This window comes from Dipodomys spectabilis, unplaced genomic scaffold (genome assembly GCF_019054845.1).
Source record: "Dipodomys spectabilis isolate Male_0828 unplaced genomic scaffold, ASM1905484v1 ptg000130l, whole genome shotgun sequence".
Classification (NCBI taxonomy): Eukaryota; Metazoa; Chordata; class Mammalia; order Rodentia; family Heteromyidae; genus Dipodomys; species Dipodomys spectabilis.
In genome coordinates this window covers 2716407-2744047 of record NW_024870807.1, presented here as the reverse complement: position 1 = coordinate 2744047, position 27641 = coordinate 2716407, and the positions used below count along the sequence as shown (strand labels likewise).

General features: G+C 42.0%; 1 protein-coding gene across 3 annotated transcripts; it reads right to left on the bottom strand.

The window, feature by feature from the left end:
- Window positions 1-977: 977 nt before the first annotated feature.
- On the bottom strand, window positions 978-27528 carry Ogfod1 (2-oxoglutarate and iron dependent oxygenase domain containing 1). Of its 3 annotated transcripts, none has more exons than XM_042689933.1 (13): window positions 27315-27528; window positions 25245-25390; window positions 20319-20365; window positions 15125-15225; window positions 11887-12003; window positions 11276-11367; window positions 10942-11070; window positions 10319-10432; window positions 7623-7702; window positions 6971-7278; window positions 2776-2898; window positions 2122-2180; window positions 978-1231 (listed from the first exon to the last, which is right to left on the bottom strand). In XM_042689933.1, exons 1-13 carry the CDS (start codon window positions 27466-27468, stop codon window positions 1070-1072), a joined length of 1632 nt encoding a protein of 543 aa, XP_042545867.1. In that variant the 5' UTR covers window positions 27469-27528; the 3' UTR covers window positions 978-1069. The 3 variants fall into 3 exon arrangements, with proteins under 3 accessions (XP_042545867.1, XP_042545868.1, XP_042545869.1); XM_042689934.1 differs by having other exon boundaries at window positions 27430-27510; XM_042689935.1 differs by lacking the exons at window positions 20319-20365; window positions 25245-25390; window positions 27315-27528 and adding an exon at window positions 16067-16085.
- Between the last annotated feature and the right edge of the window lie 113 nt (window positions 27529-27641).

The window sequence follows — 27641 nt, the reverse complement described above, 5'->3', positions numbered from 1 at the left end:
AAAAATCACTGGAAACACTATGGAGGAATTTGGAGGGAGGTAAGTCAATCAGTCACAAAAGGACAAAGACTACATAAAAAATTACACTGAGGATGAATACTCATAGTCAACCAAGAATAGTAGAGATGAGACGGAAGAGTGGGGAGTTACTGTGCAATAGGCACATTTTCATTTGGGAAGATGGAAATATTGTGGATACTGATAGTTATTGTACAACAATGTAAATGTATTCAATATTACTGAGTTGTACACTTAAATTGGTTAAATAGAAGGGATAATTCTGATTGAAGTTAAAAACAAATGATTAAACTGGCCAGGTATGGTGGTACATACTTATAATCCCAGCACTCGGGAGGTTGAGGCAAGTGGCAAAGCCAGTTTGGGCTAAACAGCAATTTTACCCCCTCTCCCCACAAAATCCCTGAAGTTTAAAAAAAAAAAAAATCTGAAGCCGATGCTGGTGGCTCATGTCTGTAATCCTAGCTACTCAGGAGGCTGAGATCTGAGGATTGCAGTTCAAAGCCAGCAAGTCCGTGAGACTCTTTATTTGCAATAAACCACCAGAAAACTGGAAGTGGTGCTGTGGCTCAAGTGGCAGAATGCTTACCTTGAGCTGAAGAGCTCAGGGGTAGCACCCAGGCCCAGAGTTCAAAACCCATGATCCACCTCCTCCCCCCCCCCACACACACAAAAAAACCCTTCTGAAGATGAAAATAAATCCTCTCTTTTAAACTAAAAGATAAATACACAGTGCCCAGCTCAGACAACATTTTGTTTTATTTAAAGACAACTTTTCCCTGTGCAGCTCAGGCTGGCCTCTAACTCAAAATCTGCCTCAGCCTCCTGCCTGAGTGTTGTAATTATAGACATGTGCCACCAGCCTGATAAAGACAGTCACTTTTGACAAGAGTGTCAACCAGGCCACCTTTACTTCACACACAACTCTTCCCGCCTTCCCAGTACTCACAAAGCCTGACTTTTTTTTTGTCAGTTTGCTCAGTCCTTTTATTCATAATAGACGAATGCAAAGTCCCAGAAACCAGTCCTGTCTGGCAAGGTTTTCTTCCTTTTATTCATAATAGACGAATGCAAAGTCCCAGAAACCAGTCCTGTCTGGCAAGGTTTTCTTTTGTTCTAGGCTTCGGTGGTTAATATACTTGACAAATTTCAGAGTTTCCTGATCTCTGTAGACCAATGCGAGACAATTGTTTTCTGGACTTACTGTTAACAGCTGAAATAGGCAAACACAATGACATATCAGAACACAGCTCATTCTCAGCTCTTCAGTGATTCACCATGGAACAGATGGTTTCCATGGTAAGTGCTTAAGTAGGGGGACAGGGGATCCTTTACCAGAAGAGAAAAAGCTGATTTCTTGCTGTCAAGACAATTTTCTAACAAGCGTACAGCTAACGTCCAGAAGTTTTTTGTTGTTATTGGTTGTGGGGCTTGAACTCAGGGCCTGGGCTCTTTTGCTCAAGGTGAGTGCTCTACCACTTTGAGCCACAGTGCCACTTCTGGTTTTCTGGACTTTACTGCTTGGGCTGGCTCTGAACTGCAGTCCTCAGATCTTAGCCTCCTGAGTAGCTAGGATTATAGGCATGAGCCACCAGCACCCGGCCCCAGGAAAGTTTTAACTATTGCTTTATTTCTACACCAAAAGATTTGTGGAGATATATTATGAGCATCTTAACTTGTTGCTTTTCGATAAGATAGGATAAGTGGTGATTAATTCTTAGCATCCTTCCTCCATTCTTAGTATTTTCTTTCTTTTTTTTTTTTGCCAGCCCTGGGGCTTGAATTGAGGGCCTGGGTGCTGTCCGTGAGCTTCTTTTTTTGCTCAAGGCTAGCACTCTACCACTTGAGCCACAGCATCACTTCTGGCTTTTTCTGTTTATGTGGTGCTGAGGAATTGAACCCAGGGCTTCATGCATGATAGACAAGCACTCTACCACTAAGCTACCTTCCCAGCCCACTTAATATTTTCTTATAGAAATCAGAACCACTGTCAGGCATGCCTGCATGGATGGATTTATAGGCTGCAGCTTCTGGATGAGTTCTCTGAAGAATGAAAGCTTTGTCAAGAACTGAAAGTGGAGTGTACAATCAGAAGAAACGTACCTCTTCATCTTCACCTTTGGCAATGTAGGAAGTAAAGCCACCATATTCTGGCTCCCACCCTGAGAAGAGGAAAACAAACATCACTCAGCCGTCACCAGCTCCATGACTTGTGTGCTAGTTCCTAAATGCCTCATTTCCCAAACAGCTACACTGGAGTATGGTTGTACCTCAATTACCATTGAATAAGAGAATTAAGATAACTGTATGTTAGCCAGGCACTACTGGCTCATGTCTGTAATCCTAGTTACTCAGGAGGCAGAGGATTGCAGTTCAAATTAACCATCAAAAAGGCCTGAAGTAGAGCTGTGGCTCAAGTGGCTCACTAGCCTTGAGTAAAGAAGCTCAGGGATAGCACCCAGGCCCTGAGTTCAAGCCCCAGAAATGGCACAAAAAAGAAAAAGAATTAAATGTTAAATATTTCCAGAAGGATATATTTATATAAAAATTGTGGAGCCTGGAAACTGGAGACAATTATGGTTTGGTCGATCTCCCAACCCCCAGTAATAAATAAAAAACTCTAATATCTTTTTTAAATGTGAGATTCTGGGATCTGAGATCTTGGTCATAACAAATTATTCCTAATTGTTTTAACTGGGAGAGATTGCTCTCCCTCTGAGGAGTCCTTCACTCCTATCCTTACTCTCTCCCTCTTACCCTCACAGCCACAGTAGAAAAGTAAGTCCAAGGCAAATTCAGTCTTGCTGTTGTCATGGATTAAGGTGTAGTGACCAGGCTTCCAATGCCTCAGTTCTCCTTGGCATGTGGGAACACTTGACTCTAAGGAAAAAAAAAAAAAAAGAAAAAAAGAGCTAGAACAAATTTTAAGTAAACTTGGATAGAAATGCCATACTCAAGCGAATTATAATTAGGAATGACATGTCACTGGGGAAAAGCCTTCCCATAAACCTCATTTAACCAGCTGGTCCCTAACTAGTCCTTTTTTTAAAAAAAATTAATTTATTTTTATTGTAAAAATACTGTACAGAGGGGTTACAATTACAAGGGCAAGATAATGAGTACATTTTTTTTTTTTTTTTTTGCCGGTCATGGGGCCTGAATTCTGGGCCTGGGCACTGTCCCTCAGCTCTTCAGCTCAAGGATAGCGCTCTACCACTGGAGCCACAGCACCACTTCCGGCTTTTTCTGTTTATGTGGTCCTGAGGAATCGAACCCAGGGCCTCATGCATGCAAGGCATGCACTCTACTGCTGAGCTAGGTTCCCAGCCCCATGAGTACATTTCTTATCAAGCATTGTTGCCTCCTTCTTTGTTTCCTCTTCCCATCTCCCACCCTCCCCGCCCCCACTAACTAGTCTTATAAATGACTGCTAGAAATCAGGAAAAAGGTGGAATTTCAATTTCTTTGTAGTAAGTAGAAAAGGTGGAGTAGAGATTTAACTACAAACGAATGAATAAATAAAGCATGAAAGGCAGAGACAGATCTAACTACTAAAACTTCATTTCTTTCTTCTGGACTATACTGGGATTTGAGCCTGATCAGGGGCTCATTCTTGCTAGGCAGACACTCTACTACTTGAGCCACTTTGCCAGTTCCTTTTCTGTGTTGTTTTCAAGACAAGGTCTGGCTTTTAAAACTGTGTCAGCCTGGTCTATGAACCTTCTATTTGTGCTTCCCTTTGTTGGCCGAATGACATGCTATAGCACCCAGTCATTGATTGAGATGGAGTCTGTCAAACTTTTATGTCTAGGCTGGCCTTAAACTGTGATTCCTGATCTCTACCTCCAAGGATTAGACTTGAGCCATTGTACCTGGCAGACAGAGAGAGAGAGAGAGAGAGAGAGAGAGAGACAGACAGACAGACAGACAGACAGACAGACAGACAGACAGACAGACATATGCACATTAGTCCTGGAGCTTGAACTAAGAGCCTAGACACTGAACTTTTTTGCTCAAGGCTAGCCCTTTACCACTTGAGCCACAGGTCACTTTTGGCTTTTTTGCTGGAGATTAGAGTCTCATGGACTTTGCTGCACAGGCAGGTTTTGAACTGTGATCTCAGCTTCCTGAGTAACTAGAATTATAGGTGTAAACCACCAATGCCTGGCTAATACTAGGTTTTAAATTCGACATCATCTGCTCGTTAGATGGGCACACTACCGCTTGAGCCATACCCCCAGCTCTTTTTCCTTTTATTTTTGGATAAGATCTAGAGTTTTTGTCTGAATTGGCCTGGACCACGATTCTATCCTTACACGTGTCTGGGATCACAGGTGTGTGTGTGTGTGTGTGTTTAGAGTCTTGCTAAACTTGGCTGGGCTGGCCTGGAAACTATGATCCTCCTGATCTCTGCCACCTGGGATCACAGGTAGGGAGGGTGTGTGCGTGCGTGCGTGCGTGCGTGTGTGTGTGTGTGTGTGTGTGTGTGTGTGTGTGTGTTTAGAGTCTTGCTAAACTTGGCTGGGCTGGCCTGGAAACTGTGTGTTTAGAGTCTTGCTAAACTTGGCTGGGCTGGAAACTATGATCCTCCTGATCTCTGCCACCTGGGATCACAAGTAGGGAGGGGTGTGTGTGTGTGTGTGTGTGTGTGTGTGTGTGTGTGTGTGTGTGTGTGTGTGTGTGTGTGTGTGTGTGTGCCTGGAAACTATGTGTGTGTGTGTGTTTAGAGTCTGTGTGTGTGTGTGTGCTGGCCTGGAAACTATGTGTGTGTGTGTTTAGAGTCTTGCTAAACTTGGCTGGGCTGGAAACTATGATCCTCCTGATCTCTGCCACCTGGGATCACAAGTAGGGAGGGGTGTGTGTGTGTGTGTGTGTGTGTGTGTGTGTGTGTGTGTGTGTGTGTGTGTGTGTGTGTGTGTGTGTGTGCCTGGAAACTATGTGTGTGTGTGTTTAGAGTCTGTGTGTGTGTGTGTGTGTGTGTGTGTGTGTGTGTGTGCTGGCCTGGAAACTATGTGTGTGTGTGTTTAGAGTCTTGCTAAACTTGGCTGGGCTGGAAACTATGATCCTCCTGATCTCTGCCACCTGGGATCACAGGTAGGGAGGGGTGTGTGTGTGTGTGTGTGTGTGTGTTTAGAGTCTTGCTAAACTTGGCTGTGTGTGTGTGTGTGTGTGTGTTTAGAGTCTTGCTAAACTTGGCTGGGCTGGCCTGGAAACTATGATCCTCCTGATCTCTGCCACCTGAACAACTGAGATTATAGGCATGTGCCTCTGAACCTGGTCTAACACCTTTTCTTTAAGACAATAAACTTGGTAAACTTTTGTATTCTCTACTTTGTTTTAGCTAAGTGCCTTGCATCTGGGAGTGGTTGAATAATAAAGCATCTCTTGATTGCCGATGTAGATTTTCTTCCAAGTAGCAGGTTAGCATGCAATGAACCCAAAAGGAATAGAAGTGAATAAGTAATTTAAGAAAATCCTTGTGGTGGTGGTGGGGGGGGGGGGGGGGGGGGAGGGGGGGAGGCTGGGAAGGGGAAACAAAGGAGGAGGCTACAATGCTTGATAAGAAATGTACTCATTATCTTGCCCATGTAATTGTAACCCCTCTGTACAGTATTTTCACAATAAAAAAAAAATAAAATTAAAAAAAAAAGAAAAGAAAATCCTTGTGGTAACACTTATCTTCACCAGTGCTGGGCACAGGCGCCAATCATCTTGCAAAGTGAGGAGGTCTTAATTATCTATGGGGGTTTCCACCTCGTGCTGCCTCTCCTATTTTATAGGATCTTTATCAAGAAATCAGAGGGGATGATACAACTAGACAGGAATTTGGTGATGGCCATGAAGTGCTGAAACATCTAAGCTCAATTTGTAGTGTGCTCAGTTAATTTTACCAAGGTTTCCCCAAAAACAGAAGCATTTCTTTCTTTCCTCCTTTTTTTGAGACATAGTTTCCTATGTTACACTGTACTCAAATGTAAAGTCTACCTGCCTTTCTCATAAGTGCTGGGATTGTGCCACCACCTCCAGGACGTTCATGTTTTAATGTTCCCTGTGTTTTTTTCTTTCTTTTTTTTTTTTTGTTGGTTGTGGGGCCTGAACTCTGAGCTTGGGCGCTGTCCCTCAGCTCTTGAGCTCAAGGCTAGCGCTCTACCACTTGAGACACAGCAGGGCCACTTCTGGCTTTTTTTGCTTATGTGGTGCTGAGGAATCGAACCCAGGGCCTCATGCATGCAAGGCAAGCACTCTACCACTGACCTTTCCAGCCCCCCTGTTTTTTTGTCTTTCATCTTATCTGAATAAATATCCTCTGGTTGTAATTACTTCCTTTTATCTGTCCAGATTCAAGCACATTTTTCTAGGCTACTACTGGTCTTCAGTAGAAATAAGCTGCTAGCCATCATCTTCTTTATGTACTAGTGGTATTTCTGTCTACTGTTTGTACTATTTTAATCTAATAAAATAAACTGGCTGTTTTCCTACCTAGAGTGCTCCTCTCCATAGATTCTTCTTGTCATTCAGAGCTGAGCTAAAAGTAGCACCTTAGGCTTTTATGCATCAGACACTCGTCTGAGGTCTAGATCATTCCTTGTCACATGACCTTATTTTACCGTTAGGTATTTAACATTATTTGATGCTTTGTTTTTTGTGTATCTAACCTATCTTCCTCTACAAAAATATAAGTTTTTGGAGAGCAGAGACTAATTTTTTTTTCTCTAGCTCCTGAAATGAGGCTTTTGAGACAGGACCTTGCTATGTATCTAACTGGTCTTGAACCTGTGATCCTCCTGCCTCAGCCTCTTTAAATGCTGGCATTATAGGCACACACTACCACACTGAGCCTGAAATGTAGTTTAGCAGCACATGAGTATATGCTCTAGAAATATTTGCTAAATGTCTGAATGGTGAGTAGCTAATGAAAATAAATCAGGAGAGTTCTTTAACAGCAGCTTACCTTTCTTTGCTTCATCTTCCTCTGGGTTTGGGTCTGTGTGTTCACTACTCTGCTGGCTGCTGCCGATAGCTGCCTGATTCTTCTCAGGCTCTGAGGAGGTGTGGCTAGTACCTTCTTCAGTGCTATCAGTAGCACAGGCTGCTTCTGCCTCTATTTTGTCCTCAGTTTCATCTTCTGAAGGGGCCAAGAAGTGAAGCTTCAGGCCTGTGAAATTGGAGAGCAGCAAGAACAACGCCTCGGAGCGGAACAGCTCCATGCAGTCCTTCAGGATGTCAGGGAGCTTATTCTCATCAGCTTTGTCATAAAACCTGAAAAGCATCAATGTCAAGTTCACCAAGCCTCACAAAATCACACATGGTATAAAAGCTGCTTGTAAGGGCTGGGAGTATAGCTCAAGCAAACATAAAGCATCTAGTTCAATCCTCAGTGCCACCCAAAAACCCCAAAGCAATACCAAAAAATGCCAGCTCATTAGCTTTGTGCTTCTCTTCCTAAATCTTGGCATGAAAACAGAAGTTATGATAATGGTAAGACTGTTTAGTACCTGCTACTGGATGGCCCTTGAAAGGACACGTCCCATAATTGGATGTGTTATGTAGCAAAATGGTTGGTGCTGCGCACAGATGCAAAGGTCTTATGTGATGGGTTGTACCTTTTGTTAGGGGGACCACGGCTACTCCATTCCACATCTCCTTTCTCCAAGGCCTCACAGACCTTTGCAAATTTCTCAGGCTGGAAACAAACCAGTAAAGAAGCAGTTAGTAGGCTGGGAATGTGGCTTAGTGATAGAGTGCTTGCCTAGCATTCATGAAGCCCTGTGTTTAAATCTTTAGTACTACAGAAACAGAAAAAGCCAGAAGTAGTGCTGTGGCTCAAGAGGTGGAGTGCTAGCCTTGAGCAAAAGAAGCTCAGGGACAGTGCCTAGACTGAGTCTAAGCCCAGGACTGGCAACAAAACAAAAAAAACCCAACCCCCCCCAACCAAAAAAAAAACACAAAAAGACTATGGAAAACAAAAAAAAGCAGCAGTTAGCATTTTTCCTGTTTCTACACTACGTGTCAGATGTGGCAGCTCTGCAAAACATCAAGATGGCTGATTCATTCCTAAAAGGGCCATTTAACGCTAAGCTCTTTCACATAAGATGCCCCACTGTTGTGATGAAGATAGAGCAAAGATTGGATTTCATTTTGTTTTAGCCTTAATTAAATCTGAGTGCCATTAGAACCATTCTGTGTTTGTGTATCATTTGTCAAATTTTGTCAAATTCCTAGCTTTTGACAAATTTTCTATATCTTTTTTTGTCAAATTCCTAGGTTTATGAAATAAAGGATCATAATACCGACTCTAACTCATAAGATAGGATGAAAAAATTAAACTGCATTAGTTGATGTCCATAGTAACAACTCAGGTACTCTTGGTCCCAGCTTATTTTCTCATTTAAATTGAGAAGTCAAGTACAACACAAGGTAGCTTTCTATGGAAATATTATCCACAAGTCTTTACTTCTTTTTCGTCAGTTGTGGGGCCTGAACTCTGGGCCTGGGTGCTGTACCTCAGCTCTTCAGCTCAAGGCTAGCGCTCTACCACTTGAGCCATAGTGACACTTCCAGCTTTTTCTGTCTATGTGGTGCTGAGGAATCGAATCCAGGGCCTCAAAGCACTCTACCACTGAGCCACCTTCGAGGCCTACTTATTTTTCTCTTTACTGCAGTTTTCCAGGGAGTTCTACCAGCTCCTATCGGCTATAAATACACAAATGATGAAGGAGCCCACCCCTATCGCATGGGTTAAGTAAGCTCAATTAAACAGAGTTAAACAGGTTTATTATAATGCCCCTCAAATTGTGTAACAGGCTAAAATATTATAAAAGAGAAAGACAGTATACAGAATTCCTGTGTTGTACTTTTTATGAAGGAACAGATCTTGGGAATACAGTTCCAAACACTGTCAACTGTAAGGTAGTAACACCACACGTTATCTCCCCACCCACACAACAACCTGCAAGAAGGACAAGTATTATCCCAGTACAACTGACAATAAGAGAAATACTTCAGCTGGGTGCTGATGCCTCACACCTATAATCCTATATACTTAGCAGGCAGAGATAGGATGAGGTTGGAAGTCAGCTCTGGCAAGAAAGTCTATAAGCCTCTTATCTTTAAACACCAAAAAGTGGGCAGTAGAGGTCGGAAGTCAGCTCAGGCAAGAAAGTCTATAAGCCTCTTATCTTTAAACACCAAAAAGTGGGCAGTAGAGCTGTGGCTCAGGTGGTAGAGCACTAGCCTTGAGCTGAAGAGCAGAGGTACAGCACCCAGGCTGTACCCAGGGACAGTACCCAGGCCCTGAGATCAAGCCCCAGGATGGGAATATAAGCCAACAAACAAACGAAAGATTGGTGGCTCATGCCTGTAATCTTAGCTACTCAAGAGGTTGATATCTGAGTATCAAGGTTTAAAATGCCAGCTTGAGCAGCAAATTCATGAGACTCTTAGGTCCAATTAACCAGAAAAAAAGCTAGAAGTGGGGGTATGGTTTAAGTAGTAGGGTACTAGCCTTGAACAAAAAATCTAAGGGAAAGCACCCAGGCCAAGTTAAAGTCCCAATAGTGGCACAAAAAACAAATAACCCACCACTCCCAAACAAAAACAACTTCCGAGGTTTAGTGATTTGGTTAAGTTATTAACACCAAAGCCAGGCATAAATTAAGCGCTTCTGACTTTAGATCTCTTTCTACTAAACATGTGCCTCACCATTGCCACACTTTCATTAATACATGCTAACTAACTGTAATTAGAACCTAGAATTGCTGGGTATCAGTGGCTTACGCCTGTAACCCCTAGATACTTAGAAGGCGGAGATCTGAGGAAAGCCAGCTGGGAAGTAAAAGTCTTTGAGATTCTTACCTCTAACTAACCACCAGAAAACCAGAAGCAGAGCTATGGGTCAAAATGGTAGAGAGCTAGCCTTGAGCAAAAGAGCTCGGGGACAGCACCCAGGCCCTGGCTTCAAGCCCTACAACCACCCCCGCCCCCCCCCCAGAAATCTAGTATTAAAAGTAATAAGCACCATCTTCACCAAATGAACTAGGTTAACTCCTTTTCAGGACACAGGATTATGTGCATGTGTGTATATCACTAGGACTCCAGTGGAATCCCCAAGGGGACAATTAACCCACTTAGCATACAACTGATAGCAATGTTTACTATTACCATTTCTGTTTTTTATTTAAAAAAGAGAATGATATAAAAATGAGGAAGAAATCAAAACAAGAACTCAAGTGACTCCATTCTTCCACTCAAGGAAGACTGGATGCCAACAAGACATACAGAGCTGGACATGCTGACCCACCTTAAGAAATTCCTTCAGGAGAATTTCAGACCTTTCTTCGAACTCTTCTTGGATTTGAACTTGGTAATCCATGTCCAGATAAGTAGGGTTGATCCATTCATACAAAATTTCATGCTTAGAAAGAAGCAGTAGGTGAGTTAATAATTCCTATGAATTTTGTTTTTATATCATTTCATGTTAGTAAATCCTCACCTGGTAAGTTTCTCCTATTAAGCCTAAAGTACAGGAAAGCTGAAAGTCACTATGAAAAGCTTAAGAAGTACTGAAGTATTAAGAAGTTAAGAAGTATTGAAGTTCAAAGTCTATTTTAATGTGAAAGAGTTTGAACATTTTATTTTTTTTTATTTTTTTTTTTGGGTCCAGTCGTGGGGCCTGAACTCTGGGCCTGGGCGCTGTCCCTCACCTTTTCAGCTCAAGGCTAGCGCTCTACCACTTGAGCCACAGCGCCACTTCTGGCTTTTTTCTTTTTGCTTATGTGGTGCTGAGGAATCGAACCCAGGGCCTCAGGCATGCAAGGCAAGCGCTCTACCACTGAGCCACCTTCCCAGCCCCAAGTTTGAACATTTTAAAATGAATAATATGCTAGAGTTCCTCAGATAATAATTCCATGAATTTATCCTTACATCATGAGGGATGTGAGGGCTCCGAGGTATAAGGGGTTCAAGGTAGGTGAGAGGCCTGGTCACCGAAGGACCATGAAACCAGCCACTTATAGATAAGCGTGATGTTTCTTCTGACAGAACTTCAGACACCTGCAAGGACAAGACCAGCAGCCCATGAACACAAAGGATGAGGAGGGAGATACAGTCGAGACACATTCGAGAGTCCTTCAAGCTGGGTACAAAACAATCTGGTCAGGGTAAGTCCAACAGGAAGCTGTCATGTTTGGACAGTAGGTGACCAGAAGGCATGGTGATCCTTAGTACTCTCTATATATTTGTGGCTTACAGTCTTTACCTGGTGAAAGGATACTGGAGACACTTCAAAGAAAACCAGTTTGTTCCACGAAGGGACAAGAGACTTGACAATCTGCTTCGGCTGAAAGTGTTCTGCACCAGGAGAGAACACATTCATAAATGTGGCTCATTACCATTAACCATTTCCAGGCTGCTTCATTTCACTGTTCAACCCGCTTTACTCACACTTCTGCTGTGTGATGTGTGTTACTACCACATCACCCATCTATTATTGATGAGGGTTAGAGGAAGTTCTGAGCTTCCTGAAGTCAACCCTGGTGTCAGTCACTTAAAGAACTTGATTTCCTGTCAAGTAGGCCAGTTCTGGCACAGGAAGCTTTGTATGCTTTCTACCCTTTCCTGGTCAGTGTTCAGGTGTAGTGTCTCATAATTTCTCATCTGAAATTGATTCAACTCTATTTCAGGAGTAATGATTATTTTAGTACAACTTGAAGAGGTGGGCTGGCATTAATTCTCCGGAGGTGGCCACCACAATGAATAGCTTTCATCTTCTATGACAAGGACTTACATTATATGTAAGGATGATGATGTGGAACAATTGGGCTTTCATTGAGAAGTGGCCACTGGTGGTGATGAGCATGCTTGCCTTACCATCAGTGCTGTACAGGTCCAGAGTGCCCCCCAAGCTGATGTCCCAGGAAGGAACCAGGTAGAGAATGAAGGCAATCCGGCGTCCTTCCAGCTCATCATCATGGCAGAGAAGGGCATCTGCAATAATTTTACGCATACTTTAGAACCTTGCTTACATTTACTATCTGGCCATCTGGTAGTCAACTGTAATGTCAGTTCCAGTTTTAAAATGAGACAATTTCTATTCTTCTGTAAGTAAAGAAATAAAACCCAGAAAACAGAGAAAGTGCTAATACCGAAGAGTGCATATACATAGATAATATAGCCACTGTAAACATTGTTGCATACAGTCTTCCAGGACAATATGCCCAGCTCCGGATCTTGATTTTTAACTATCATTTTTCACTAATGGGAAGAATGACCACTCCAGGTCATTCTAGGACTTGGCATAGAGAATAGAACATAAGGGCTGGGAAGGTGGCTCAATGGTAGAGTGCTTGCCTTGCATGCATGAGGCCCTGGGTTCGATTCCTCAGCACCACATAAGCAGAAAAGGCCATAAGTGGTGCTGTGTCTCAAGTGGTAGAGCGCTGGCCTTGAGCTGAAGAGCTGGGGGATAGCGCCCAGGCCCAGAATTCAGGCACCACAACTGACCAAAAAAAAAAGAACAGAAACCTGGAAAATACTTTTTTTGTAAACTGAGAAATAAAAGAATGATGGACACAAGTTAGTTTAAAGGTCCTACCTTTGAATCAGGAATAATATAAATCTCAATATAATGGTAAGTAACAGTAATCATTGCATAAACAGTAATCCATGCCAATGGATTGAATGAATAATGGAGGAGAAAAGTTTCTTTGCAGTAGAATGACAACTAATAAATGTTGAAGAAACCACTGTATGATAAAAATCACCATTTGGTAACTTTCGTGTGATGTAATTTAGCAAGGAACATCAGTAGATGCTAAAACAAGTGAACCAACGTTTGTGGAAAATAGGATAATCTTATAATCTTAAAAGTATCTACCACATATTGACATAGGGGAAAAGCTACAACAGTGGCCAAATTAATCAAATAATCAAAGTTAATACCATGTAAGATGACACAAAGAAACTACCACCTAGAAGAATGCTGTGAAAAGAACACATTAATTCTGTAGTATTCCTGCCAAAAATGCATGCTTGAGTCTAATCATGAGGAAATATCAACAAACACAAGTGGAATAAAGTGTTAAAAAGCTGGGCACCAGTGGCTGAAGAGTTGAGGGACAGTGCCCATGCCCAGAGTTCAAGACTCATGACCAACAACAAAAAAAGTAAATCTATAAATCTTCAGAAGCATCAGGATCCTAGAACTACAGTTAAGACTGGGAAATGAGGAAGGGGTGCTCAAGTGGTAGAGTGCTCGCATTGAACTGAAGAGCTCAGGGACAGTGGCCAGGCCCAGAGTTTATGTCCCAGGACTGACTAAAAAAAAAACAAAAAATAAAAAAAGACTGCGAAATCAGCTGGGTGCCGGTGGCTCATGCCTGTAATCCTAGCTACTTAGGAGGCTGAGCTCTGAGGATCATGGTTCAAAGCCAGCCCCGGCAGGAAGGTCTGTGAGAATCTCATCTCCAATAAATAACCAGAAAACCAGAAGTGGCACTGTGGCTCAAGTGGCAGAGTGCTCACCTTGAGCTGAAGAGCTCAGGGACAGTGCCCAGGTCCAGAGTTCAAGACCCAAGACCAATTAAAAAAAAAAAAAAAGACTGGACACTGTTCTAGGCTAAGGGAGATTGAAGAGACAGGAAGTACATGTAATATGCAAGCCTAGGCTAGATCCTTTTCCTATCAGAAACCCAAGTAACAAGATGTGAGGCTGTGACCTATTATCCGGCCAAGTACTAGGACTAACTGGACTGTGGTGGCTTGTATCCCAGTCCTCCCTCCTCATGGCTCCAAATCTGTGCATGTCATTGAAGAAGACAACCTTCCCTGATAGAGGACTACTTTTTCTGTGGTCAAGGTTATATGAGTAGCTGTGTTACCCTGCTAGAACCTCAAGGACCAAATAATGAAATGTGAATGGGGCCTGTGGATTACAGAAGAATAAGAAATGACTATTAGATTCCTGATTTGATTGGTTTTTGTTTGTCGGTTGTGGGGCCTGAACTCTGGGCCTGGGTGCTGTCCCTCAGCTCTTCAGCTCAAGGCTAGGGCTCTACCACCTGAGCCACAGTGCCACTTCCGGCTTTTTTCTTTTTGCTTTATGTGGTGCTGAGGAATCGAACCCAGGGCCTCATGCATGCAAGGCAAGCGCTCTACCACTGAGCCACCTTCCCAGCCCTGATTTGATTGTTTATGGTGTGTTATTGGAGATACAAAGTACACAGAGTCTACAGAGCATTATGATTGCCACCTACTTCGAAGTAAAACAGGAAACAAATGTTTGTTCTGTCCATTTTACTTTTCTGTAGGTTTGAAATGATTTCAAATAAAAAAATAGAAGTTATAACATGGCTTTTCATATGGATCACTAAGTTATTCTCAAAAATAACCAATATATACTTCACTAGGATGATGGATGAAACTAAATCCAAATCAAAACTTTAGTAAAATTAAATTAAGCAGGTAAAAATAGATACTTTTTCTTTCTTTTTTGCCAGTCCTGGGGCTTGAACTCAGGGCCTGGGCACTGTCCCTGAGCTTCTTTTGCTCAACGATAGCACTCTACCATTTGGGCCACAGTGCCACTTCTGGCTTCTGCTGTTTATGTGGTATTAAGGAATAGAATCCAGGGCTTCTTGCATGGTAGGCAAGTACTCTATCACTAAGCGACATTTCCAGCCTGGGATATTTTTGATGAAGGAAAAAGTGACAGGGACTATCATGGCTTAGATGGTGCATTATATTCCAACAATATGTTCAAACTTTTTCCTTTAAGCAATACTCACGTATTACTTTCAAAATACAAAAAGGAAAAATGGCACTGAGAGTGATGGTTGTTTCTTAGGAATCCAATAGAATTTATAATGTTACCTTAGTATTTTGTGATGCTATATGCAAGGGTGTTATGTCTTGTGCATTACGAAAATTTTTTCTGAAAATACTAGCAAAAGCTTTTATCATACTTTGAAAGAGAAGCACTGCCTTATCCTTTCCAACAGGGTAGCTACTTGTCCATATGTCTCATCAGGAATTTAAGCTATGATTTCTTTTCATCATTGTAGGTGAAAGCCTTTAAATTTGACAGACATCAGGGCTTTAACTTCCTTACCAGTAAACTCATATTTGGCACAGGACATGTCAATGGTTGATTCCAGTGCTATGTTAGAAATGTCAGAAAGCCAGGTCCGGAAGTCTTCAAACAGAAGTTTCCTAGAAGTGTGAACAAAAGATAACTTGTTATGCCATAGAGTAGGTGCTATCTGGATTTGGGCCACAACCATTCTTTCCTGGATGTCATATTTTATTCAAGAGACCCATTCTTAGATTTTTTTCTAAGAGATCCTGTGAACTGTCCCTTAAACTTGCATAGTTTAAGAATAATGTTCCCAGAGAAATAAGTGTAAATCCTCAGCTGCTTTAGCTCTGAAGTCTCATTTATTTCATTCTTTCAGTCATTTATTTTTCCTAAATTTAAAGTATGTTCTACTTTGGGATCACGTTGGCCTTTGTTACAACTTACCACACTATTATTTCATTCCATCTGATTTGCAGATGTTTTTCAGCAGTACAGTTCTTTTTTAAACTTCCAAAACCAAATGTATGGATTTCTTTCCATATCAACTTCTCTTCTCTGAAACCAGCTGGGCATCCTACAATTCAATTCTTTTTTTGGTTGGTCATGGGTATTGAACTCTGGGCCTGGGCGCTGTCCCTCAGCTCTTCAGCTCAAGGCTGGTGCTCTACCACTTGAGCCATAGCACCATTTTCAGCTTTTTCTGCTTATGTGGTACTGAAAAATCCAACCCAGGGCCTCATGCATGCAAGGCAAGCGCTCTATGACTGAGCGACCGTCCTACTCCCTGTATTATAGTTTTGATCATGTTGGAATTTGAATTCAGGATCCTGTACTTGCTACCCCTTCACCTCCACCTCTGGGGATTTCTAAAAATTTCCCAATTACCATAAACCTAGATGTTGTGTGGTTAGTTGAAAGGGGGTTTATTTCTTGCAATAAATGATGCTCCATTTGTCAGGCGCTGGTGGCTCATACCTGTAATCCTAGCTACTCAGGAGGCTGAGATCTGAGGATTGTGGTTCAAAGCCAGCCGGGGCGGGAAAAGCCTGTGAGACTCTTATCTCCAATTAACCACTGGAAAACTGGAAGCAGCTCTGTGGCTCAAGTGCTAGAGTGCTCGCCTTGAGCTGAAGAGCTCAGGGACAGTGCCCAGGTCCAGAGTTCAAGACCCATGATGATAGAAAAAAAAGAAAAAAGAAAAAAAAAAGAATTTGTCTGAACTCAAATTACACACAAACACACACACAGACGCACACAGACACACACACGTACACACATTTGTGCCAGTCTTGAAGCTTGAATCCAAGGCCTAGGCATTGTACCTATGTCCTTTTTGCTCAAAGCTAGTGCTCTATCACTTGAGCTACAGCTCCTGTTTTCTGGTGATTAATTGGAGGTAAGAATCTCACATCCTCCCCCAACCCCTCCCCAGCTAGATTTGAACTGTGATCCTCAGATCTCTGCCTCCTGAGTAGGTAGCATTACAAGCATGAGCCATCAGTTCCCAGATTCCCTATCCCAAATTATATATAATTGAAGTTCCCATAAAATGAGAATGATATTTAGTTTGTAATTAAATATCAAGTCTATAGACCAGGGGATATAGAGTACACCTGGAATCATAGCTACTCAAGAAGTGGAGGAAGCCAGGTGCCGGTGGCTCACGCCTGTAATCCTAGCTATGCAGGAGGCTGAGATCTGTGGATCCCAGTTCAAAGTCAGCCGGGGCAGGGGGCAGGAAACTCCGTGAGACTCTTATCTCCAATAAACCACTAGAAAACCAGAAGTGGTGCTGTGGCTCAAGCGGTAGAGTGCTAGCCTTGAGCTGAAGAGTGCAGGGAAAGTGCCCAGATCCAGACTTCAAGCCCCAGACTGACAAAAAAAAAAAAAAAAAAGGTGGAGGAAGCAGTACTTTTAAGTTTAAGGAGAGATTTAGCAAAGTTATGAGATCTTATCTAAGGACAAAGTTTCTAAGGGTGTGGCTCAGTGGTACAGTATTTACAGTATTTGCTCAATAGCAAGATGCTAGGTTCAATCTTTGGTAGTGTCACCGCACCCCAAATATTTAAGTGATCTACAAGATTTCATTATCAAATACCTTTTGTAGGTTCCATACAATTCAAACCAAAATATCTCACAATAATAGTATTTATCATAACAGGTTTTGTGTGTGTGTGTGTGTGTGTGTGTGTGTGTGTGTGTGTGTGTGTGTGTGTGTGTGTGTGTGTGTGTGTGTGTGTGTGTGTTTAAAGCAAAGCTGCAAATTACACAGATGGGCTAAGACACCAAACTGCTGAATCAGACTTTGGGCAATGTAGGTGATAAAAATTTCTGCAAAGTCTTGTTACTCTAAACAAGAATATCATCAAAGCCTTAAACCCAAGGACATCAACTTCACAAATTACTCCACAGAAAGTTCTCTTACTGACTTTTTGAATGACTTACGGGCGTATTTTCTTTCTTTCTTTTTGTTTTTTGTTGGTCATGGGGCCTGAACTCTGGGCCTGGGCACTGTCCCTAAGCTCTTCAGCTCAAGGCTAATGCTCTATCACTTGAACCATAGTGCCACTTCCAGCTTTTCTGCTTATGTGGTGCTGAGGAATAGAACCCAGGGCCTCATGCATGTAAGGCAAGCACTCTACCACTGAGCCACCTTCCCAGCCCTTATTTTCTGAAACACTAGCATTTATTAACTGTACTTATGAGAGAACTCCCAGAACCCTAGTGGGAAGTAAAAAGATTAGTTTTCTGCAATGATCAAGTAATTCAGGTTCTCACTGTTCTGAATATTTGGGTATGAAATGTAACTTAGGCCCAGGTGAAATGATTACCAGAGGGGTATAGTGAATTAATAAGACAATGTCTTAAATAGCAAGACTATCTCTTTTTGGGAGAGGGGTATGTTTTATAAGAACAGTATGAGTTATACTTAACCTTTTTTTTCTCCTGATTTCATCAAGCTCAAGATGCTTTTTTCATTATAAGAAGTATTATTTTGTATTTGCTTACAGGAAAAAAAATACTGCTAATGAAACCAGTATAAAAGAATGACTGTGCAAGACACAGGATCTGAGATATTCTTAAAAAATGTCTTTGAATTGAAATATAGTATATTGCCATTTTCTCTTCCTTCCTCCCTCTTCTCTTCTCTTCCTTTTCTCTTCCTTCCTCCCTCCCTCCCTCCCTCCCTCTCTTTTCTTTTTTTCGTTGCGTATGAACTCAGGGACATGCACTTGTTAGGCAGGCATTCTACTCCTTGAGCCATATCTCCAGCCAAAGGGCCTTACCAAGTATCTCAGGCTGGCCTTGAACAATTGTGATCCTCCTGCCTCAGTCTCCCATGTGCTGGGATTACAGGTATATCCCCTTCCCCAGAGGTTTGTTTTGTGTTAAATTCATACACATATTTAGTGGCTGTATAATTTCCACTTTATGTTTTGTATCCTTCTCTATATGTATGTATGTATGTATGTATGTGTATGTATGTATGTATGTATGTATGTATGTATGTGTGTATCTATCTATCTATCTATCTATCTATCTATCTATATCTGAATGGATAGTCACTTAAATCTCAATACCATTATGAATACCATTATAAGAACTGTATGCAATTTCTGAGCACATCCTTAATTTTTATTTTATTTTTGCCAGTCCTGGAGCTTAAACTCAGGGTCAGGGCACTGTCCTCGAGCTTCTTTTGCTCAAAGCTAGTACTCTGCCACCTGAGCCACAGTACTACTTCTGACTTTTTCTGTTTATGTGTTGCTGAGGAATTGAACCCAGGGCTTCATGCATGGTAGGCAAGCACTGTATCACTAAGCCACATTCCTAGCCCTCTAAATTAATTTTTTTGTCAGGATAAATTGTAAGTAACATTACTCTTCAAGAAAGTATGCTTCCTTTTAAGGGTTTTAATACATCCTTCCAAACTATCTTACTTTAAAAGAAAAAAAAAGACTGCAGCAATGTAGAAAACTATTTATGCTTCTGTCAATACTGGGGTGTCTGTTTTCAGTAGTTCCTAGTTTAATGTATTAAAAATAGTGCATTTTTTTTTTGCCTAGGAACAAAGTTGAACTTTTTTTTTTTGGGTCTGGTCGTGGGCCTGAACTCTGGGCCTGGGCGCTGTCCCTCAGCATTTCAGCTCAAGGCTAGCGTTCTACCACTTGAGCCACAGCGCCACTTCTGGCTTTTTTTCCCCCCTGCTTATGTGGTGCTGAGGAATCAAACTCAGGGCCTCATGCATGAAAGGGAAGTGCTCTACCACTGAGCCACCTTCCCAGACCCAAGTTGAACTTTTTTGTATGTGCTAGTACTGGGTCTTGAACTCTTCACACTCTTACTTGGCTTTTTTGCTCAAGGTTGGCATTCTACCACATGAGCCACATTTCTACTTATAGTTTTTTGCTGGTTAAATGTAGATGAGTCTTATAGAATTTTCTGCCCAGTCTGGCTTTCAACTTTGGTCCATAGATCTTAGCTTCCTGAGTTGCTAGGATTACAGACATGAGCCAGCAGCACCTAGCTAAAGTTGAACATTTTATCATTAAGAATCTTACCTCCAGTTAACCACCAAAAGAAAGCTTAAGTGGAGCTGTGTCTCAAGTGGTAGAGCAAACCAGCTAAGGGACAGCACCCAGGCCTTGTGTTCAAGACCTAGGATGGGTGTGTGTGCACGTACATGTGTACATATATGCGCGTGCGCACACACCCATACCCATACCTGCATGTGTGTGCACACATACAAGAATCTGGATAATCAGCGTTCAAAGTCAACATGAGCAGGAAAGTGACTCTATCTCGAAAACCCAGCAAAAAGCCTGGCTGGAGGCATGGCTCAAGTGGTAGAGTACTAGATGAGTAAGGCACTAAGTCCCCCCCCCCCCCCCAACACACACACACAAAGTTGGGATTTAGATTTTGGCATCAGTCAGACTTGGATTGTAGCCTATCTCCCTGGATTTTATTTTATTTAATTTGTTGTCGGTCATGGGGCTTGAACTCTGGTCCTGGGCACTGTCCCTCAGCTTAGCTCAAGGCTAGCTACCACTTGAGCCATAAGCACCACTTCCTCTCCCTGGATTTTAACTGAGTAGCCTTGAAGTTATGTACTTTCTCAGTTTTCTCCTCCTGTACAAAATAAGATGTCAACAAACACTATATGTCATAATGTTTAAGGCACTATGCTGCCTAAAATATATACCCAACATATATGATTGTTTACCTTAATGCTGAGATATGAGGCTCTCTTCTCTTCTTCAAATCATCAGACTTGATCATGGAAAAGCAAAAGATAAAAAACATTTCCTATTAGAGCATAATAGATGCACAGTGTACACTAGTAGAGTCTGGCACTGTGGTTAAAAGCCTGGATAATGAAGCCAACTGTCTGAGTTTGATACATGGTATTTCCATCTGGCAGTTGTGATTTTGTTAGGTGAAGCAGTCTCTTTCTCCCTTATTCAATCAACTGACAGGTAGGTATTTAGAAAGTCTGTTGAGGGAGATGAAAACTAAACAAAAGTAAATGATTAGCATATAGGTCACAAATGCATAGGAAAAAGCTGCAAGGTAAAGAGTGAGAAGTGCTGAGAGTTGGGAAGAGTTTGCAATTGTACATGGAGGCCAGGGTAGACTTCAGTGAGGTGAAGCAAAGCCTTCAAGACAGTAAAAGGTACAGAGCAAGGGGAAAAACAGAAAATGACATTAAAGAGGTAATGGTTTTGTTTTTTTAAATACAGCTTTTACTCAATGAAAGAAAGAACCAATGGAGATTTTAAGCAAAGAGGTGATATAATTTCATTTATTTATTTGTTTGGTCCGTCATGGGGCCTGAACTCTGGGCCTGGGCACTGTCCCTCAGCTCTTTAGCTCAAGACTAGTGCTCTACCCTTGAGCCACAGCACCACTTGCAGCTTTTTCTGCTTATGTGGTGCTGAGGAATTGAACCCAGGGCCTCATGCATGCAAGGCAAACACTCTTACCACTGAGCCACCTTCCCAGCCCAATTTCATTTACTTTTTTAGGTAAAATTTACATTAAAAATTTTGCCACTTTACTTAAACTTGCATAATTAAATGAGTTTGATATATGTGTTCACTGTGGTATAACCATCAGCAGTATCTAGGTATTTAGAATTTAACAGGTTGCTTTTTTGTTTGGCATTTTTCACCAAGCAAAATGTTTTCATGTTGTAGCAGTGGATTCCTTTCTATTGCTGAATGACCATTCCCCTCTATGGACATACCACTCCATTCATTAGCTGATGGACATTTGGGTTGTTTCCAATTTTTGACTATTATAAATAATGCTGCTATGTTCATTTGTAAACAATTTTTTTTTTTTTTTTTTGGTTCCGGTCGTAGATTCTGAACTCTGGGCCTGAGTGCTGTCCCTCAGCTCTTCATCTCAAGGCTAGCGCTCTACCACTTGAGCCATAGCGCCACTTCTGGCTTTGTTTTTTCTGCTTATGTGGTGCTGAGGAATCGAACCCAGGGCCTCATGCATGCAAGGCAAGCGCTCTACCACTGAGCCACCTTCCCAGCCCTGAACCAATTTTTTATGTGAACATCTGCTTTTGTGCTGAACCCTTTAACTTTTCCTTCAGTCCTGAATGTGCTTTGAAATTTTCTTGGGTCCATTTACATTTTCAAAGAACACAATGCTATTGTGTAAGATGGTAAGAGTGGGATATTAGTTATTATACTAATAAAATAATTCCATTGAAAGACAAAGACATCCTGGACCTGATGTTACTGGCAGTGGAAGTGGTATCAAGTGTTTTTTCTCAGGACAGATTTTGAAGGCAGATAGAAAAATTTACCAATAGACTGGACATGAGGGATGAGAGAGAGAAAAAAGTCAAGGATAATTAATTTTGGCTTGAAATCAAGGTACCACTAATTGAGATGGGGAAACCTGCAGGTAAAACAGATTTAGGTGGGGAAGATCAGGAGTTTGGTATGGGAATTAAGTTGAGACTCTTGCTATGAGAAAGCCAGGAGCGGGGCAACAGTGGCTCACGCCTGTAATCCTAACTACTCAGGAGGTTGAGATCTGAGGATCACAGTTCAAAGCCAGCTGGGGTAGAAACGTCTGTGATTCTTATCTCCAATTAACCACCAGTAAACTGGAAGTGGTACCGAGGCTCAAGTGGTAGAGCTCAGAGACAGCGCTCAGGCCCCACGACTGACCATTGAACTTGAGTGAGATCCACTGAACTTGAGTCCAATCAGTCTCAGGACTACGCCCTAGAGTATTCAATCATTAAGAAGTCAGTTATTTGCAGATGATCTAGCAAAGGACACTAGGAAGGTTTGGCCTGTAACTCAGAAGGAAAACTAAGAGAGCATGGTATCCTGAAAGCAAAGTAAAAAAAAAAAGTTTCTAGGAAGAAGTGATGGACTAGATCAAATGCTTCTTCTTTCCTCCTTTTTTAAGAGTCAGGGTTTCCCTGACTCAGGCTGGCGTTGGAATTATGTGTGGGTGTAGCCACATTCATCTTCCAAATGTTTCTTAAACATCAAGTAAGAACTGGAGGCTAGGAATGACCTTGACAATTACAGTTTCAGCAGAGTAGTAGAAGTGAAAGCCTGATAAAGTGGGCTTACCAGAGAATAGGAGAGGAATTTGAAATAGCACAGACAGCTCTTGAGGTTTTTGTGTGTGGTACACTGAAAGGAATTATCCAGAAGAGAAGGAAAAACTAGTGTAGTTTTCTTACTGTAAAGTGGGAATGTGGATTAGTGGTGGTAGAGTGCTTGCCTAGCATGCATGAAGCCTGGGTTCAATTCCTCAGCACCACAGAAACAGAAAAAGCCAGAACTGGTGCTGTGGCCTTGAGCAAAAGAAGCTCAGAGACAGTTCCCAGGCCCCGAGTTCAAGCCCCTGAACTGTCCCCCCCCCCCCAAAAAAAAAAATTATGGAAGGTGCTGGGAATGTGGCTTAGTGGTAGAGAGCTTGCTTAGCATGCATGAAGCCCTGGATTCAATTCTTCAGTACCACATAAACAGAAAAATGTTAGAAGTGGCACTGTAGCTCAAGTGATAGAGTGCTAGCCTTGAACAAAAGAAGCTCAGGGACAGTGCCCAGGCCCTAAGTTCAAGCCCCAGGTCTGGCAAACAACAACAACAACATGACTGGGCAATTCCTAATGACAAACTTAGCAAGGGTGTTGGAATGTCAAAGACCCAGTAATCTATTCAATTCATACTACAAGCAAAGAAAAGGTAAAGAGATATAGGTGAATTTGAAGGGGCAGATGACTGAGAACTGGTTTTACACACTTAGGGAAAAGAGATGCTTTCCAAAAGTGAGCAAGGTAAAAATTTATTCACACCAAGCTCATTTGGATACAAGTGGTTGCTTCTTCATAACCCATAATTCTGTTGATTATTTTCCTTTTTACTGACTTCACAATCAATGAAATATTTTCATCTGTCAAACTGTTTCAAGTAAAAACTACACAATAACTTAATAATTAGGCCTAAATCAATGAGAGACCAAACGTTACTAAAACTGACATAATTATAAAGGAAGAGAGCTATGATTTTTCATTAACCTGGGAAACTTACTTTAGCTAAAAGTTTAGGAAGTGGAACTGTGGCTCAAGTGGTAAAGCACTAGCCTTGAACAAAAAAGCTCAGCACCTATAGGCCCTGAATTCAAGCCCCAGGACCAGCACTAAAATTAATAAAAATAAAGTTTACATGAAATTTTCTGAATTTTAGTGTCATAATTCATGTTTTTAGCCTTGTTAATTGAATCATTTGTACAAAGTCCAAGGACAGACTGGTGTGCGGCAAGTTATTGCCAGCTGACTAGAAGATCAATTCTAGTGAAAAAGGATGAGAGAGAGAGAGAGAGAGAGAGAGAGAGAGAGAGAGAGAGAGAGAGAGAGAGGGGTCCACTATTTACTCTTATCTCAGATAAAGGGGGAAACAAAAAGAAACACAAGATTCATCTTTATTTATTTCTTAACATTTAAGCCCTGATGTCCTTAAGGGCTTTTGGTGTTTCTTTTTTGGTCAGTTGTGGAGCTTGAACTCTAGGCCTGGGTGCTGTCCCTCAGCAAAGGCAACCACTCTACCACAGCCCCACTTCTAGTTTTCTGGTGGTTAATTGTAGATAAGAGTCTTAGACATTCCTGCCTATGCTGGCTTTGAACTGAGAACCTCAGATCTCAGCCACCTGAGTAGCTAGGATTACAGGCGTGAGCCACCAGTGCCTGTCCTGTCCCTGAACTTTATTGCTCAAGGCTAGCTCTCTACAACTTTGAACCACAGTGCCACTTCTGGTTTTCTGGAGATTAGACTCTGATGGACTTTCTTGCCTAGGTTTCTTTTTAAAAAGGATTTCCAAGAGTGATGTATTCATGTGTTCCATGTACTGAAAGTTATCCCCAAACTGAGGAAACACAAGATTTGTATTTCTATACTAGGTGCAGCTGTGTCTTCTAATAGAATAAACAGCCTAAAATTCAAGTTAGTCTTTTCTGGCCAATTAAATTTTCCACCAAGAAAAAAAAGGATGGAGGGCTGGAGATGTAGCTCAGAAGTGGTGTTTACCTCATGTGCTTGAGGTTTGAACTCTGCATGTGGTGGAGTGTGTGAAGAGGAGAGAATGGATTTAATTCTCTGCTAGACATATTGCAATGCAGAATACACTGCAATAGTTCTAGCCATCTAAATCAAAGACAACTTTTTTTGTTGACAAAGATATCAATTTTAAATGGTGATTATATTCCAACATATATTCTTTATACCACTATCCAAAGTCTACTTCACTCCATGATATAATGGATCACTTACTGGCTTAATGCATTTTTACTTATATCTGTACTATCACATCATCCCTATTAAAGTCTTATATGGAAGGAATTGCCAAAATTGTCTTATAATAATTATAGCACCTAACACATGGCTAAGAATCACATTATGTTAAATGGGGGAATGCTTTTAACAATATTAAAGCAAGGACCAAAGCAAACCCAATCTAAAATCCAAGTCTTAAAAATACTGACAATTATGAAATGATAACCCCTCAGCACATAATCTTTAAAATAACAATAAAAATAATTTTAAAAAGATACTGGTTTTATTGTTCATGAATGTCTTAGCTGCAAGAGTAAATATGTAAAGGGAATAATTACCTGCTGAAACTTATATAAATCGTTATATTTCTCATGGAAGTCCAAGTTCAAAAGTTCCTTCTGAAGCCCTTCCAAGAACTCTTGACTTCGGATGAAGTTTGGGATCACACAGTGAAGAAAAGGGTCCATGTCCATGATTATAGCTTCTGTTGAAAGGAAAATATTATGGTTGTCTTCCCTTTTGTATTTATTTATTCATATATTTATTTGATGCAAGGTCTCATATCTCAAGTTGTTCTCTAACTAGAGATCCTCCTACCTCTATTTCCAAAGTGCTGGGATTAGAGGTGTGCTCCACAATACTAAGCCCCTTTTGTACCTTTGATCTCTGGGCAATACAGCAGAGGAGACAAGAGAGAATGGTAGAAGGGTCATACATTTTTGAGAACCTAAACTTAAGTCTAAGACTGGGGGAATAATTATAAGCTATCTTAATTTTCTTTTTTGGGTTAGTTGTGGGCTTGAACTCTGGGCCTGAGTGCTGTCCCTGAGCTCTTCAGCTTAAGGCTAGCACTCTACCACTGGAGCCACAGTGCCACTTCTGGTTTTCTGGTGGTTACTTGGAGATAAGAGTCTCAGGGACTTTCCTGCCCAGGCTGGCTCCGAACCAAGATCCTCAGATCTCAGCCTCATGAGTGGCTAGGATTACAGGAGTGAGGTACCAGCAACCGGCTTAATTCTTTTTACTTATTAGATGACCCTACCATTTAAAGGCATTGTGCTTAAAATGCTAGTCCTTAAAATACTACAGTTGATGTTATTAAATTGAAAAGGCCTTTTTTTTTCAGTTTAATGATGATTGAATTGGGCATATTTTTTATTCATCTTCCTCAGGCTTAAAAGAACAGCCATGAGATTAGCAAAACTGTATGGCAAATTGTCTTCAATCCCACCTTTTCTTTCCCAAAGTGAGTGCTTTTTTTTTTTTTTAATCAGTTCTTTCCTAGTGTCTTCTAATTCCTTCTAACCCTACCCCACCATGGCACCTGCTGGCTCTAACAGGCTAGGTTAGTATTACAAGACCACTACTGCCTACTAAATGTCTGGCTAAGAGGTACTTTACATGAATTCTCTCACTTCTCCTTGACAACTCTGGTATAAATATTATCACTAATCTCACCCAATAGATGAGAGCACTTTAAAACACTAAGGTATACCTCTGTCTTTGCATCCTAAGCAACCAGGATTCACCTCTCCACTTGAAACAAACAAACAAAAACCCCATGGCCTACTTTGAAAGAAAATGCATTAAACATTAAAGCAGAATTCATATCTTTTTTTTTTCTTTTCTTTTAGCTGGTCCTGGAGCTTGAACTCAGAGCCTGGGCACTGTCCCTAAGCCTCTCTGTGCTCAAGGATAGAGTTCCACCACGTGAGCCACAGTGCCCCTTTCGGCTCCCCCCGGCCCCGTATGTGGTACGAGGAATCGAACCCGGGGCTTCATACATGTTAGGCTAGCACTCTACCACTAAGCCACATTTCCATATTCTTGAAGTTGGTAACTTCGAAGATAAGTCTGGAAAGCTCTGGTTAAACCCCCATGGGACTGTAAAGCATTACCTTTACTCGAAAAATTACATAAGCAATTCAAGTTTCTGTCCAAATGTTCAATGGTTTCTACTCATGGAAATATTTACTGATGCTACAGGATGCCTGTCAAACCCATTTACTATCATTACCATCCTTCCCAGGTACATACTATTAATGACCCCACGGAAGCTTAGAGAAGCCTGCTACCCAAGGATGCACACAATCAGTGAAGATTCTAAGTCGGGGGCCTCTGATTCCACGCCGAGAACGATCCACTACCTCTCAGATTCAATCACTTACACATTTCTAGGCCCTCTCTTTCCCACATTCTCGGGCCATCGCTTACGATGTTTCAAACAAACCGAATTTCCAACGAAAGACGGCAGCAGCCGAGGCAAAGGCGGCCGTGGTCCTCCCGCTCCCGCCCCGCCTTCCTGGCAGCCCCGCGCTCGGCTCGAGCCCCCCAAGCCTCTCCCGAGGCTTCCAGGACCGCCGCGCCCGCGACTCCCCCCGCTCCCCGCCCCCGCCGCAGCCCATTACCGTGACTGAGGGGCGTCCGGTGGCTCCACGCCTCAGCCACTTGCTTTTTCACACCATTTTCCTTCACAGCGTCCGAAAACGCTGCTATCACCTCTTTCTTTTCCCTTTTCCTCACCCAGACCACGTCGAACACGGCAGGCCGCTTGCCACTCATTTCTCAAGGTAAGAAGCCCAGCCGCGACGTTCAAGCAGCCATTTCCCGGCAGAAACTACTCTTCCCAGCCTGCCCCTTTACCCACGCTCCCTAGCGCCACCCAATGGGCATGGGGAGGCGGAACCCATACCTGATTCCACCAATGGAATTTTCAGATCCTCAGGCCTCTACGC